Below are 11,265 nucleotides of genomic sequence, written 5' to 3'. Positions count from 1 at the left end.
GAAAGCATCGGGATTTTTTGTCGCATCTTTCACGAATGTCATATGCTGATGAAACTTTTCACACAAGTATTTTTTTTTCAATTTTTAGCACAGAATAAATTTCATAACTTTGAAATTTCTGTTCAATTATTTTTAATTTTACTTTTTTTAGATGATTCTTTTTAATTTTACTGTTCGCCCAAGCTCACGTTGGGATGAGAACAGCACTTTCACCTTCCCATGTTCTGCACTTCACCGGCCCAGCCCACCACCGATACTCGTCCAATATCAAGTCCACCACCCCACAGGCCACAAGCCCACACGTCCCGATACCCCCCGAAGCTGGCGGCGGCTGGCTGTGGCACGCGAGCACCACGGCCGGCGGCCATGCCCCAAAGCCCCTGAAGGCCGCCGCCGTCTCCGACGCGCCCTGCACCCACCACGCGATGCTTCCGGCGCTGAGGCATCGTCTCCGCCTCCCCCTCGCCCACCTCTGCCGCCGCCTCTCCTCGTCCTCGTCCTCTTCCGGCGAGGGAGCTGCCCCCGTCGCCCCCGCGGACGCCGCGGCGAAGGCGCGGGAGGCGCATGCGGCGCGGATGGAGGCGTACAAGAAAGTGCAGGAGTTCGACTGGTCCAGCGGCGCTGATTGGAAGACGGCCGCCAACATCCTCTTCACGGTGCCCCCCAAGCGCAAGGAGTTCGGGTGAGCATTATTAGGCAGTAACCATAGTAACTAGTCTCGTTGCAAGGTTGTCACCATACACCACACCAGTAGGATTGATATGTGATGATGGGATGGCAATAAAATGTTAAAATTTATTGGCAATTCCTTTTCTTTCGCTGATGTCTGATTTGTAGAATCTGTCATTTGAGTTCGGCATGGAACCTTGTTCGTGGAGCACATATCATGGAAAAATCATGATGCATTTCGTTCTATTTTGTTTGCCTATAAATCATACCCTTCTGCCAGGAATTACCCACAAACAAGATTTTCTTTTGTGAGAATCCTACTTCGCTGAATCCAAGCCCTAAGAGGATTTTCTTTTCTCGTACTGAGGCTATGTGACTCCTATTCTGTTAACGTTCAACAAATCATGCCTGAACTGAAGCTAGGAAAGTTCCCCATGTGTTCTAGTAATAAGGTCATGGAAATACAAGTTGCATATTTCCTCAGAACGAGAAGGTGACACTAAGATCAATAGTAGTACGGGAGGTCATAGTTTCTATCTCCAGTTCTTCCCATGGTGCTAATAACGTGTGTGAAATCTAGAATGCCTTTACAAAATTGAGGAGCATTCAATCTGTAACATTTTCCTGGAATGCTGGTTTTGGAGATGATCTCCGTTACAAGCATATTCTGTATGGCGGCCTTTTTTGATTTCTATAATTCTTTTGTATTTCAGGCTTGACTTCCACCTTGTACAGCTCTTCTTTGTTTGCATGCCCTCACTAGGTTTGTTTCATGATAAACTTCATTCATTTCTGATATGTAATCTTTGGGATGTCAAATGTGAAATTGGGAGTTCTTTTCAGTTTTCTATGTTTACATTGCGGCTTTTGTTTTGGTGTGCAGCTGTCTATTTGGTAGCCCAGTATGCGCGAAGTGAGATCAAAAGGATGGAAGCGGTAATATGCTGTGATTCCCTCATACTGCGCAGTTTCCTTTGGAATAAAGGATCTCTGAAAATTTTGAATCTTGTACAACAGTGGGCATAAATATGACCTATTGATATCTTATTATTTAGTGAACATTATGATGCAACTTGTTTTCATATATCAATGCTACATAACTGATCCTTTGGAGCTACTAAGTGAAAGAGTTTGACTTGTATGACATTGGCTCTTAAGCCAAGTACTCTTAGTCATGATCATTCAGCATTCTAAATGCGCCCTTGGTTAAAGCTCTGTGATAAAGTTTTAACCTAAATGCACGTACAATGGAACCTGTTAGGGCAGTTGAAATTGTTAGTTCATGTGCTGTGGACTTTTCAAACCATCGATGTTATAGTGATCACTCTCTGCCAGATATGTTATTTATGTGCCGAGGCACATGTAGCACTTTTTTTTCAGTTACATTGGTTACTGAGCCATTTTATTAGGAGATCCTGCGGGTAGATACTCTATTTTGGAGTTCTCTTTCTACATTGTGAAGTATGAACACACCAACCTTGTTACTTTTCACTAAAAAAAATTGCACTCTACTATTAATGCTATCAGTTACTTACTAGAAACATGTTTGTTCCCTACGGGCTAAAAATGTTATGCTACATGTTTACATATCTGCAATTTCATGATAGATTTTGGTATTTCCACAAAAAAGTATTAAGTGATTGGTGAGCAGTCCCTTTTCAATCTCAACTGTTGGTAGCAAATCTGGCTGTTGGAAATATCTCAATGCAAACAGACCATCGCCATCAATTGGTTTGTTCACAGGAAATATTATGTGTGATACAGCGGATATATACACCTTAAGCAGTTACAGGTTTCTAAAGAATGTCATAGTTTCTGTTCTGAAAGTATACTTTAAATATCAAGTTGTACAAACAGTTGCTAGTCTGAAGGTTGGACGTTTGCTCCGAATTCCGTATATTTCAATAGGAAACTATACTTTTATGTGGAAACCATCCGGTGTTCAAGTAAAACTAAAATTAGCATAACTCCAGACATTCCACATGTTATTCTGGCACTTGATAGATTCTTGTCACGATATGAAAGGCTTATTCAGTAAACATTTACTGATAGAGTTTTATGTTGCTTGTCTCAGGAAGCAGAAGTAAAAAGGAAAAAAATCGAGGAAGTAGAGAAACAGAAACAACTTGAAGCCGACTCTGTTAAGGAGGATGCCGATTCGAAGCTGGCAACGGTTTTAGTCAGGTTAGATACATTAGAGGGTGTCGTTAAGGAAATTGCAGAGGAAAAATTGAGAAGTCCTGCCCTTACGAAAGAGGAATCTCTGAAGAAAGGTGAGACATCATCTCCTGATAAGGCCTCTGCTTCAAAAAGCGATGGAAGTGATAGTCAGCTAGCATCAGTCAAGATTAAGGACACCAAGGATGCTACTAATGCTCCGCCAGATGCGACACAGCAGGACACTAAACGGGACAGAGGCAAGGCAAATGGTGAGTCAAATAGTTGACACGCTGTTTTGGGGTGCTTGTAGTGATCCTTTGAAATGTGTTGTAGCCATCAGTTCAATTTATAGTCCGTGGATAAGGCAAAGGGCTAGATCAGGTATCACCTTTTCTTTTTGATGGAGAACAGTTAGCATCATTTCTTTTTGAGGGAGATCAGTTAGCACTTAGAAGTCATGGCTACGTTGATCCATTTGCCGAAAATTGTGGGAGCTTTGCTCCAGGTTGGTGTATATCCGCTCTGTCAACTATAGAGTAAAAACAACTCATAAAGTAACCTAATCCTGAGGCTAAAGTTTTATTTGAATTACATTTTTCAAAGTTGCAAGTCTCAAACCTAGGAAAATAATTGTACGCATATCCATTTTTCTGGCTGGCCAAAACATGTTTATTGGTTGGTAGATTGGCGTAGGTCAACAGTCTTGTGGCTCCAGGTTACACTGGATCATCATAACTATATTTGATTTTCACGCACAACCAGAATTTGTAAGATCTGATAATTCCCTTTTTTACTGATGTATTATTGTCTCTGGTGATAACCGCAATGTACCTAACTTCGGTTCTTACCTCTGAAATACATATATATGGCTCTGTGTTGAGTCAGAATTCCTTGTATCATCTGTCCTTTTTGTGCTTCCATTACCATACCATGCTATGGGCACTCTGGTTTATATATGTTTTTGTAGGAGGCTGGCGAGTTTAATTTGGGGGAAGGAATGTAATACTTGTCGAAGAACTTTCATCTGCCTTTTTCTTTGAGTACAATATTTGATTCTAATTTTGAACATAAATTTTACTGATAAAATGTGAAGTATATGCCATAAAATTTATAGCACTGAAAACCTCTTTCAGATATGAATTTGATGGTATAAATGCTGTTGCATATAGTTTATACTTTGTTAGTCAAACTAAGGCTAAAAATTAGCCTCAAAATTCAAAGAGACCTTGTATATTTGGATGGAGAGTTTTTTCTTTCTTTCTAGAACTAGATTCATCATGGAAAAGGTGTATCCTCACTAATAGAAGGATACAACAACCTTCGGTTTACACTGATTTAGGAGATTGGCCACCACACCCACTATGACCACGCCGACAAGGGTTCGCTTTACCTGACAAGGTCTCGACCGATGTCGAACACCTCCATAGCCCGACCAATTCCCTAGGGCTGCTTCTCCATCCGCAAGTGCCTAGAGGAGTCGGCGAGTGTCTGACCAATTCCCTAGGGCTACAATTGACAGTGTGGGGATGTACCAGTAACAACTTGACGCCACGAATTTCTGATCATGTTTTGATCGTGAATATTACAGTTCAAATGCATCATGCATCATATTTCTACAGCCCAAAATTTACACACAACACCAACACCAAACATAAATTTAGATCACTTACTTACATGCGCGAATTGCGCCTTGCTCATCAGATCAGACCAGACCAAACCAGACCAGGTGTGTGCTGTACCATGTGCTTCTTGAATTAGACTACTTACATAGGCGAACTTTGCCATGCACACCACTGCACTTCTTGTCGCGCAATTTCTGAACTACTGATGCAACACTTTCCCAGACAGTGCGTGCAGCTGCCTGCGACCAAAATAGTAGCTTGTCACCTCGGGGGCCTTCTACAGCTTAAGCTTCAGATCTCCTGACGATCGACACAACGACGGCTGTGTCGTCCAGTTTCCCCCCGCTGAAACCTAGGTAACCCGCTGCGACGGCAGAGTCTGAAAATGGGCTTCTCCCTGCTCCAGACCTCCCTACCTCATGTGCCCTGGCAGCAAGGTGCTCGGCCATCTCCTGCGAGTAGAATAGCCAGTCGTGCCATCATTTAATCTTGAGACCGAGATTCAGGGTAATTTTTATTTAGAAAGCAAGTTGATGATTCTACCGCTGGTTTTAGATCTGCCTGCAAAGATTTCGAGATCATGGCTGCCGCTTCTTGCTCGTAGACGTTGTCGAAAAGGCCATCGGTCGCTGCTATAATGACATCGCCTTCCTCTATGTCAATGGTATAATTCTGAAAAACGCAGTGGAAACAAGTGTTGGTTTTCAATTATTCATATGGTGCGGGACTAGACTTGGTACCAAAAAAAAATCACCTCTACAAGGGTTAAGGGATCAACCCCTTTCTCAATTTGATGTGGAAAATTGAAGCCATAAACCATTGGTTTTGATTTTGCGTGTACTTCTCCATTCCTTATCACCAGAAACCCCGAGTCTCCGATATTTGATACATGAAGGAGCTGTAACAATGATGGGTCCAATAAGTTAGTATGATACGAGGAGAAATAAGAAATGTGACGTTCTTGATAAAATAACAGACCTGGCCATCAAAGTGAGCAACTAAGACAGTCGAAGAACCAGGAGACCTTGCTTCTGCTGCAGCCTTGGAGAGAACTTGCTCGGGTGAAAGCTCAGAGCCTCCTTCACTTTCCGCAATTACTTTTTTACAGCCATCCATTAGCTCTCTTGCATAAAGCCCTGCGTTGATTCCTAAGTACAAATATTACAACAACAAAATTAGCACTGTGGCATGCCTATGAGTAACCATGTGCACTACATTTCAAATACACATTTGCTAGACGTCAGGTAAAAAAAACATGAGCTAAAGTCATGATATTTATAGTTATCCTGTGCAAACCTATATTGACAGTAATGCGCCCTAACTTGAAGTCTTGAAGACCACATCTCAGGAAGAAAATTGTCTGCGCATGTCTATAGAGGCTGTGAACAAAGGCTGGCATTTAGGAATTAGGACATTAATCCTCTAAAGAGTGATGATCCTACTTCTTGTACCCAGAGCCAAATTAAACTGATGTAAACCTTTGGCTGGGAGTACGTACAAATATAATGTGTTCGGTAGTGCACATCTTAAATCAATACGCATCTCTCAGATCCTGCCGTTTTCTACTTTTTCTGTTTCAACTTGTCAATCAACATATTTATCCGCATATTTCTGAGGTATAAACATACAAAATATGTTTCTCTTACAAATAAACATATGGAATTGTAATCAATCATATCTTATGAATTAATTATTACACAAACAAAATAATAAGAGGTAAGAGCACTCGAGGCTTGACACATCTCTTAAGTCTATAGTTGGTGCACATGTCACGCTTTGCTTTTCCAAGGAATTGAATTGTCATTTTGCAGCTCAATGGTCATTGCCTAACCCTTACAACTTAGTTCTTGTCATCGTCCTGGCACTGGTAGTACTTGATCTATGTACCTTATTATAGCACTGGATGCAAACCAGACTAAATCGGTTCTTGATTTCTCACTAAATTGTCATAAGTACCTGCTTACAGCAATATTTCAAGAGAACTTCAACTCTTATTAAGCTTCCAGGGTCCAGAAAAAGAAGATTTATGTTTTAAACCTAAATTATGCAAAAGGTGTTTCTTACTACAAAACAGCATCCCTATCTTATATTGGTATATGTTAGTTACTTCTGCTGAACATCCACAGAAGGTAGAAGTAGCGATCAGTCAATAACTTTTTCCCCACATATCGATAGTTGCCTTTCCTAAAGAATACGCATTCTACTGGCCAAGCAAGGTGCCCATGCTACGGTACCAGAAAAAAAGAGATGGAGCATGGTTTACTAAAGTAATCAGTCTCGCTAAATCTCAGTCGACTGAAACTTCGTTATGTCCCAGTCGATGTTATATTCATGAGATTTTACATCTATAGTAATATGTCCAAAAAAAATAGACCACAAACTTGCCTGCTGACATGAAACATTTAAAGTGAAAAGCTAAAGAAAGAAGCTTGTTGACATGAAAATGAGTGAAGGGATTGGTGAGGGGTGAGGGGAGATGGCATCCGGCAGGAGGCATGAAGATTCTGGCGGGGATCGCTTGCTGTTGTACGTGTACGTTTGTATGGCCCCGCTTTTCAGGGCTTTGAGAAGGAATGTTGCTAAAGTTAATGGCCGACCACCAACAGTGAGTTAAGACTTATGACCAGTTATCTTAACTCCCTTTGTCCAGAAATATAAGGTGCAGAATTATATGGATTGAGCATGCAAGAATACTGTTATTGTATTTTTGTTGCAAAAGTTTTATTTTATATATATACCTTGTTACTAATTTTAGGCAAGTTATAATCGAAATTATAGTCAAAATTATACAATGGAGACTGTACAAGGTCAAGAGTGCCTGATATTTCAGGACAAAGGGGGTAACAAACTGCCTTTGAAAAGCAATCTAACATTAAGATTTAAGACTAGCATCACCAATTGAATGGGGGAATTTGGTGTCTAGAAGGCCAGGCATGATACATAAGGTTAAACTACAGAATCAAAACCAAAGAAAATGAACCTACTAACCTTCAAATGACCACTGACCAACTCCATCTGCCACACCAAACCAACCATTGTGTTCAATAAAATAAGCATCTTCTCCGCCTGTCGCTGCCTGGGAAAATTATACAGATATCACAGCCAAAGCGTCAGCGGGAGCTTGGATTAGCCTTATGATGGCCCATGAGAGAGATAATAAAATATATGTTACTGGTAGCATTGACTGCCACATAGGCAGTTCTAGAGGGTGGGCCAGGTGAGCCCAGGCACACCCAGAAATTTTGAGAACAGTTTAGGACCAGGTCTACAGAGTGCAGACTACAGCCCATCAGAAGGCAACCCAGGAAAATTTTGGTGTGCACACCCTGTACATAATTCCTGGCTCTGCCACTGGACTGCCAGTGTACTGCATGTATTGCCATGGATAAATAAATTGTACTATGATGAAATTTTTGTATGTTCTATGAGAACTGCAAAGTTCAAAGTATTAACCCAGTTATTTCCTCCAGACACAATTTTATCGAAGTAGGATACATAACACAACACAACACATCTCCATTTTCAACCTGGAATTTTCATTATATATATCTAGACTGGCGAAAATAATTGTGTAGGCAGATCAATATGTTTCCAAAATATTACTTTACAGTTTTTTATGTGCTACTTTAAAAGTTACTGCGAAGACTTGGGTATCCTGAAGAGTAGAAAAACAACCATCTTTTGGGATCAGATGAAGTACTGAAAAGACGGGTGAGCAACTGACATTATAAATAGGTGAAATTGTGTTTCTCAAAAGAATAAGTGAAATTGCTTCTGCCATTTAGAGAATGCAGACGCAGGACAGTTATTACCTTTGAAGGATGAGGCAAGATTGCAGCACCCGAAGTCAACAAAAGCGTTGACGAGGCTACTGGAACCGTCCTATATATGAATATTGAACAAGAAAGAATGATCAGATCATTCCGGTAAGATTGTGTTAAAAGTTCAAATACAGTAAAAGCCATAACATTTGGTTACAGAGATGCACAACTATATGAAGACAATATATATGTATGGCGTATTCATCTTTACAAGAAATAGCAGCACAGACGGATTATATGGAAAAGATGATACTGACCACCTATAGTTTGAAAATTGAAATATTTGAAATAGAAGTGAGGTGAAGAAAGTCATGCCTATCAGAACTCTTCACTTCTGAAGTGTTCTTTTCCCGATTCACCTTGTTGCGAACTTCTCCCTATTGTGGAAAAAGGAGCAATGGTTAGCCACTAAACTGCATGTATCCAACTGAATACCACCAAGAGACATCTAATTCATAGCATAAGTTCTATACCCACAAGCCAGAAGTACATGTCTTGCTCAAAAGGTATTTCCACCTTACACTTGAGTTTCCAGATCATAGTTTCAAGGTGTATGTTTGCATCACTTCAACTGGTACCGGCATGCATGCATTTCATGTGTTAATTTCTCACACAGGCAGTGTTCTTCAGTATAAGATGTGGTCCCTAAGAAGACATGGTCAAGGACATGTCCATTTTGCAGTTAAATTTCCAGACCAAAGTTTCATGGTGTATGCATGCTTCACTTCATTTGGTATACCTATCTCGTATGTTGATTTCATAGAAAGACGGTGTTTATTACCCCCTCTTTTTGGGTATGTAAGCCCCCCTCATATTTTGGATCAAACTAGCAAAACATAAGTGGCTACAAAAGAGTATAATATCGGATTCGTATTTGAAATAAGTTTCCAATGGTATAATTTTTTCTATATATAACCCATATTTTGTTTGTTAGATTAATGGTCAGAGTTTGACCAATAATGCGATGGGCCTTAAACACCGGACCCTGAGCCCTGAGGCAGTAGTGTAGGATGTGGTCCCTAAAAATATATGGTCAACTAGACGAGGAGCGAGGGAAACAAAAATATCATGACAGCAACACACGAAATCAAGCATGATCCAGAACATGAACAGATGGGGAAAGCGATGGCACAACAACTGATTCCCACAAAAACAAACATAAAAGGTTACGGTTTGTTCGAGAAAAAAGGTAAAAGTTATGGTCCGTGATCACTCGAAACAGAAAACCAGGAGTATATTCAACAGATGCTGAACGCCTTTGTTCTGTTTGGGGTGTGTTCAGAAGCTCAACTACCGTAGCAGGGTCTGAAAAAACGACCATGAATGTGAACTACAAACCTAGATGAGCTAATTAACAATGTTACAAATTTACTGTTTTTGCAGCATCTCTGAAGAAATCAGTCTTTTTACGGCTGATGAAATTCGCAGACACATCACAAAGTACTCAAGCTACAAGAATGGTGCATCCACATCGAACAGAGCAAGACTGAGAATGATGAGAACACTATCTATGGCACATCAAGTCAAAAAATCAGAGAGTAATTCAGCACACGGAGGAACGCATACCGTTGCTGGTGGGATGGTAACTCCGGATTCCGTGGCCCCTTGGTCGTCGCCTCTAGACTCTGCATCCACGCCAGTGTCAGAGCCTTCCGACGAAGCCCCCCCATCCGCATCTGCATCCTCCAAACCAGCAGGCCCCGTCATGCCCGCCTCTACAGTCTCACCCTCCTCCAAGGCACCAAGCTCAACTCCATTGCCGTCAGTATCGAGCTGGCAATCGGCCGGAGGGACCGTCCTTCCACTAGCGAACCCGGCCTCCGCTTCAACACCGACGCCGGAGCCGACGGCCTGTTCAGGCTCCTCCGACGAGGCCAGCGAAATCTCACCGGCGTCAGCCACCGTGTGTGGATTCGGCTCCTCGACGCGCAGCTCCGGCCGCGGCGAGGCCGGGGCATCCGCGCCGGGACCGGACGCCGTGGGCTCCGGGCGGTCTTTGACAGGCGGGTGCGCGAAGTGGAACACGACGCTCCCGTCCGCCAGCTCTGCGGCCACGGCAAAGGACTTACGCCGGAGCGAATCGAATCAGGCGGGGAAGGGGACGAGGAGTGAGGGGGCGCCGTTACTGCTTACCGGTGGTGGAGTGGAGCTCGGGGACGGCGCGGCACGGCGATGCCACGGCCGCGGCGACCTGGGAGCGCGGCGGGGTCCGGCGGCAGGGCATGGGCAGCGGCGGGGGCGGGGGCTTCGGGGAGAGCTTGCCGGGGCGCAGGTCCAGCAAGCCCCCCGCGAGCGGCAGCTCCGCCATGGCTCAGCTCACCGAGAGAGAGAGGTAGAGAGGGAGAGAGAGAGGAGTTGATGTTGAACTCAAGTGTGAGGCGGAGATTAGCTTTCCATTGCTTGAACCAAGACAAAGACTGTAATGGCGGCTCGCAGGACAGACGGGGCCGTGCTTTCATTTATTTTAGGCACAGTAAGTAGGTTTTTTGTATTTTCCTTTAGACAGACAAAGGCACTAAGTTTTTTATTTATTTTGAGCGGTAACAAAGGCACTAGGTTTATTTATTTATTTTGAGCGGTAACAAAGGCACTAGGTTTATTTAGGGGTTTAAACCAAGTTTTATTGCTCAAATTTCACGAGTTGTGGGATACACAAGGATAGTGAGGTACCGATATCCATATATGTCTTCCCTGATCCAAAGAATACGAGAACTTGGCTAATCTATCAGCATCATTGTTTGCTGCTCTACCTTCGAAAGTAAACTTACAATTAAAAGAAAGTGTTCTAGACTTAATCAGTTGGCCTCTGCCAGAGTTAAGGCCTTCCCTATATGCAAGTGCTTCAACCATCGCCATGTCAGTTATTACAAAGGCACTAGGTGGAACTGTGGAAGGCTAGACGGCACCATTTGACATGCTCCCTCTTACCTCATATTTTTCATATGAGAGGTAAGAGATATAATAGATCTGAGCCGTTAATTTCATAAAGTAAT

General features: G+C 42.5%; 2 protein-coding genes across 2 annotated transcripts; one reads left to right on the top strand and one right to left on the bottom strand.

Moving 5' to 3' along the window:
* The first annotated feature begins 301 nt into the window (after window positions 1-301).
* Window positions 302-3,417, top strand: LOC123182910 (uncharacterized). Its single transcript, XM_044595584.1, has 4 exons — window positions 302-682; window positions 1,383-1,432; window positions 1,553-1,605; window positions 2,744-3,417. The coding sequence occupies exons 1-4, from the start codon at window positions 426-428 to the stop codon at window positions 3,113-3,115; spliced, it is 732 nt and encodes a 243-aa protein (XP_044451519.1). The 5' UTR covers window positions 302-425; the 3' UTR covers window positions 3,116-3,417.
* Window positions 3,418-4,358: 941 nt separating this feature from the next.
* On the bottom strand, window positions 4,359-10,705 carry LOC123182909 (probable protein phosphatase 2C 71). Its single transcript, XM_044595582.1, has 9 exons — window positions 10,406-10,705; window positions 9,839-10,317; window positions 8,588-8,649; window positions 8,264-8,333; window positions 7,440-7,527; window positions 5,430-5,599; window positions 5,206-5,349; window positions 4,995-5,123; window positions 4,359-4,903 (listed from the first exon to the last, which is right to left on the bottom strand). The coding sequence occupies exons 1-9, from the start codon at window positions 10,578-10,580 to the stop codon at window positions 4,736-4,738; spliced, it is 1,485 nt and encodes a 494-aa protein (XP_044451517.1). The 5' UTR covers window positions 10,581-10,705; the 3' UTR covers window positions 4,359-4,735.
* Window positions 10,706-11,265: the final 560 nt, after the last annotated feature.

This window comes from Triticum aestivum, chromosome 1D (assembly GCF_018294505.1).
Source record: "Triticum aestivum cultivar Chinese Spring chromosome 1D, IWGSC CS RefSeq v2.1, whole genome shotgun sequence".
Classification (NCBI taxonomy): domain Eukaryota; kingdom Viridiplantae; phylum Streptophyta; class Magnoliopsida; order Poales; family Poaceae; genus Triticum; species Triticum aestivum.
Note: the sequence above shows the minus strand (reverse complement) of the source record. Positions and strands in the feature narration are given on the sequence as shown.

Bases quoted from the DNA above. Each gene is read 5' to 3' on its own strand.
- LOC123182909 (XM_044595582.1), bottom strand. From the start codon at position 10,580: ATGGCGGAGCTGCCGCTCGCGGGGGGCTTGCTGGACCTGCGCCCCGGC. The intron at 8,650-9,838 runs GTATGCGTTCCT...TTTCCACAATAG, and splicing joins TTACCATCCCACCAGCAACG to GGAGAAGTTCGCAACAAGGT. The intron at 5,124-5,205 runs GTGATTTTTTTT...TGCGTTTTTCAG, and splicing joins ATCCCTTAACCCTTGTAGAG to AATTATACCATTGACATAGA.
- LOC123182910 (XM_044595584.1), top strand. From the start codon at position 426: ATGCTTCCGGCGCTGAGGCATCGTCTCCGCCTCCCCCTCGCCCACCTC. The intron at 1,433-1,552 runs GTTTGTTTCATG...TTTGGTGTGCAG, and splicing joins TGTTTGCATGCCCTCACTAG to CTGTCTATTTGGTAGCCCAG. The intron at 1,606-2,743 runs GTAATATGCTGT...TGCTTGTCTCAG, and splicing joins AGATCAAAAGGATGGAAGCG to GAAGCAGAAGTAAAAAGGAA.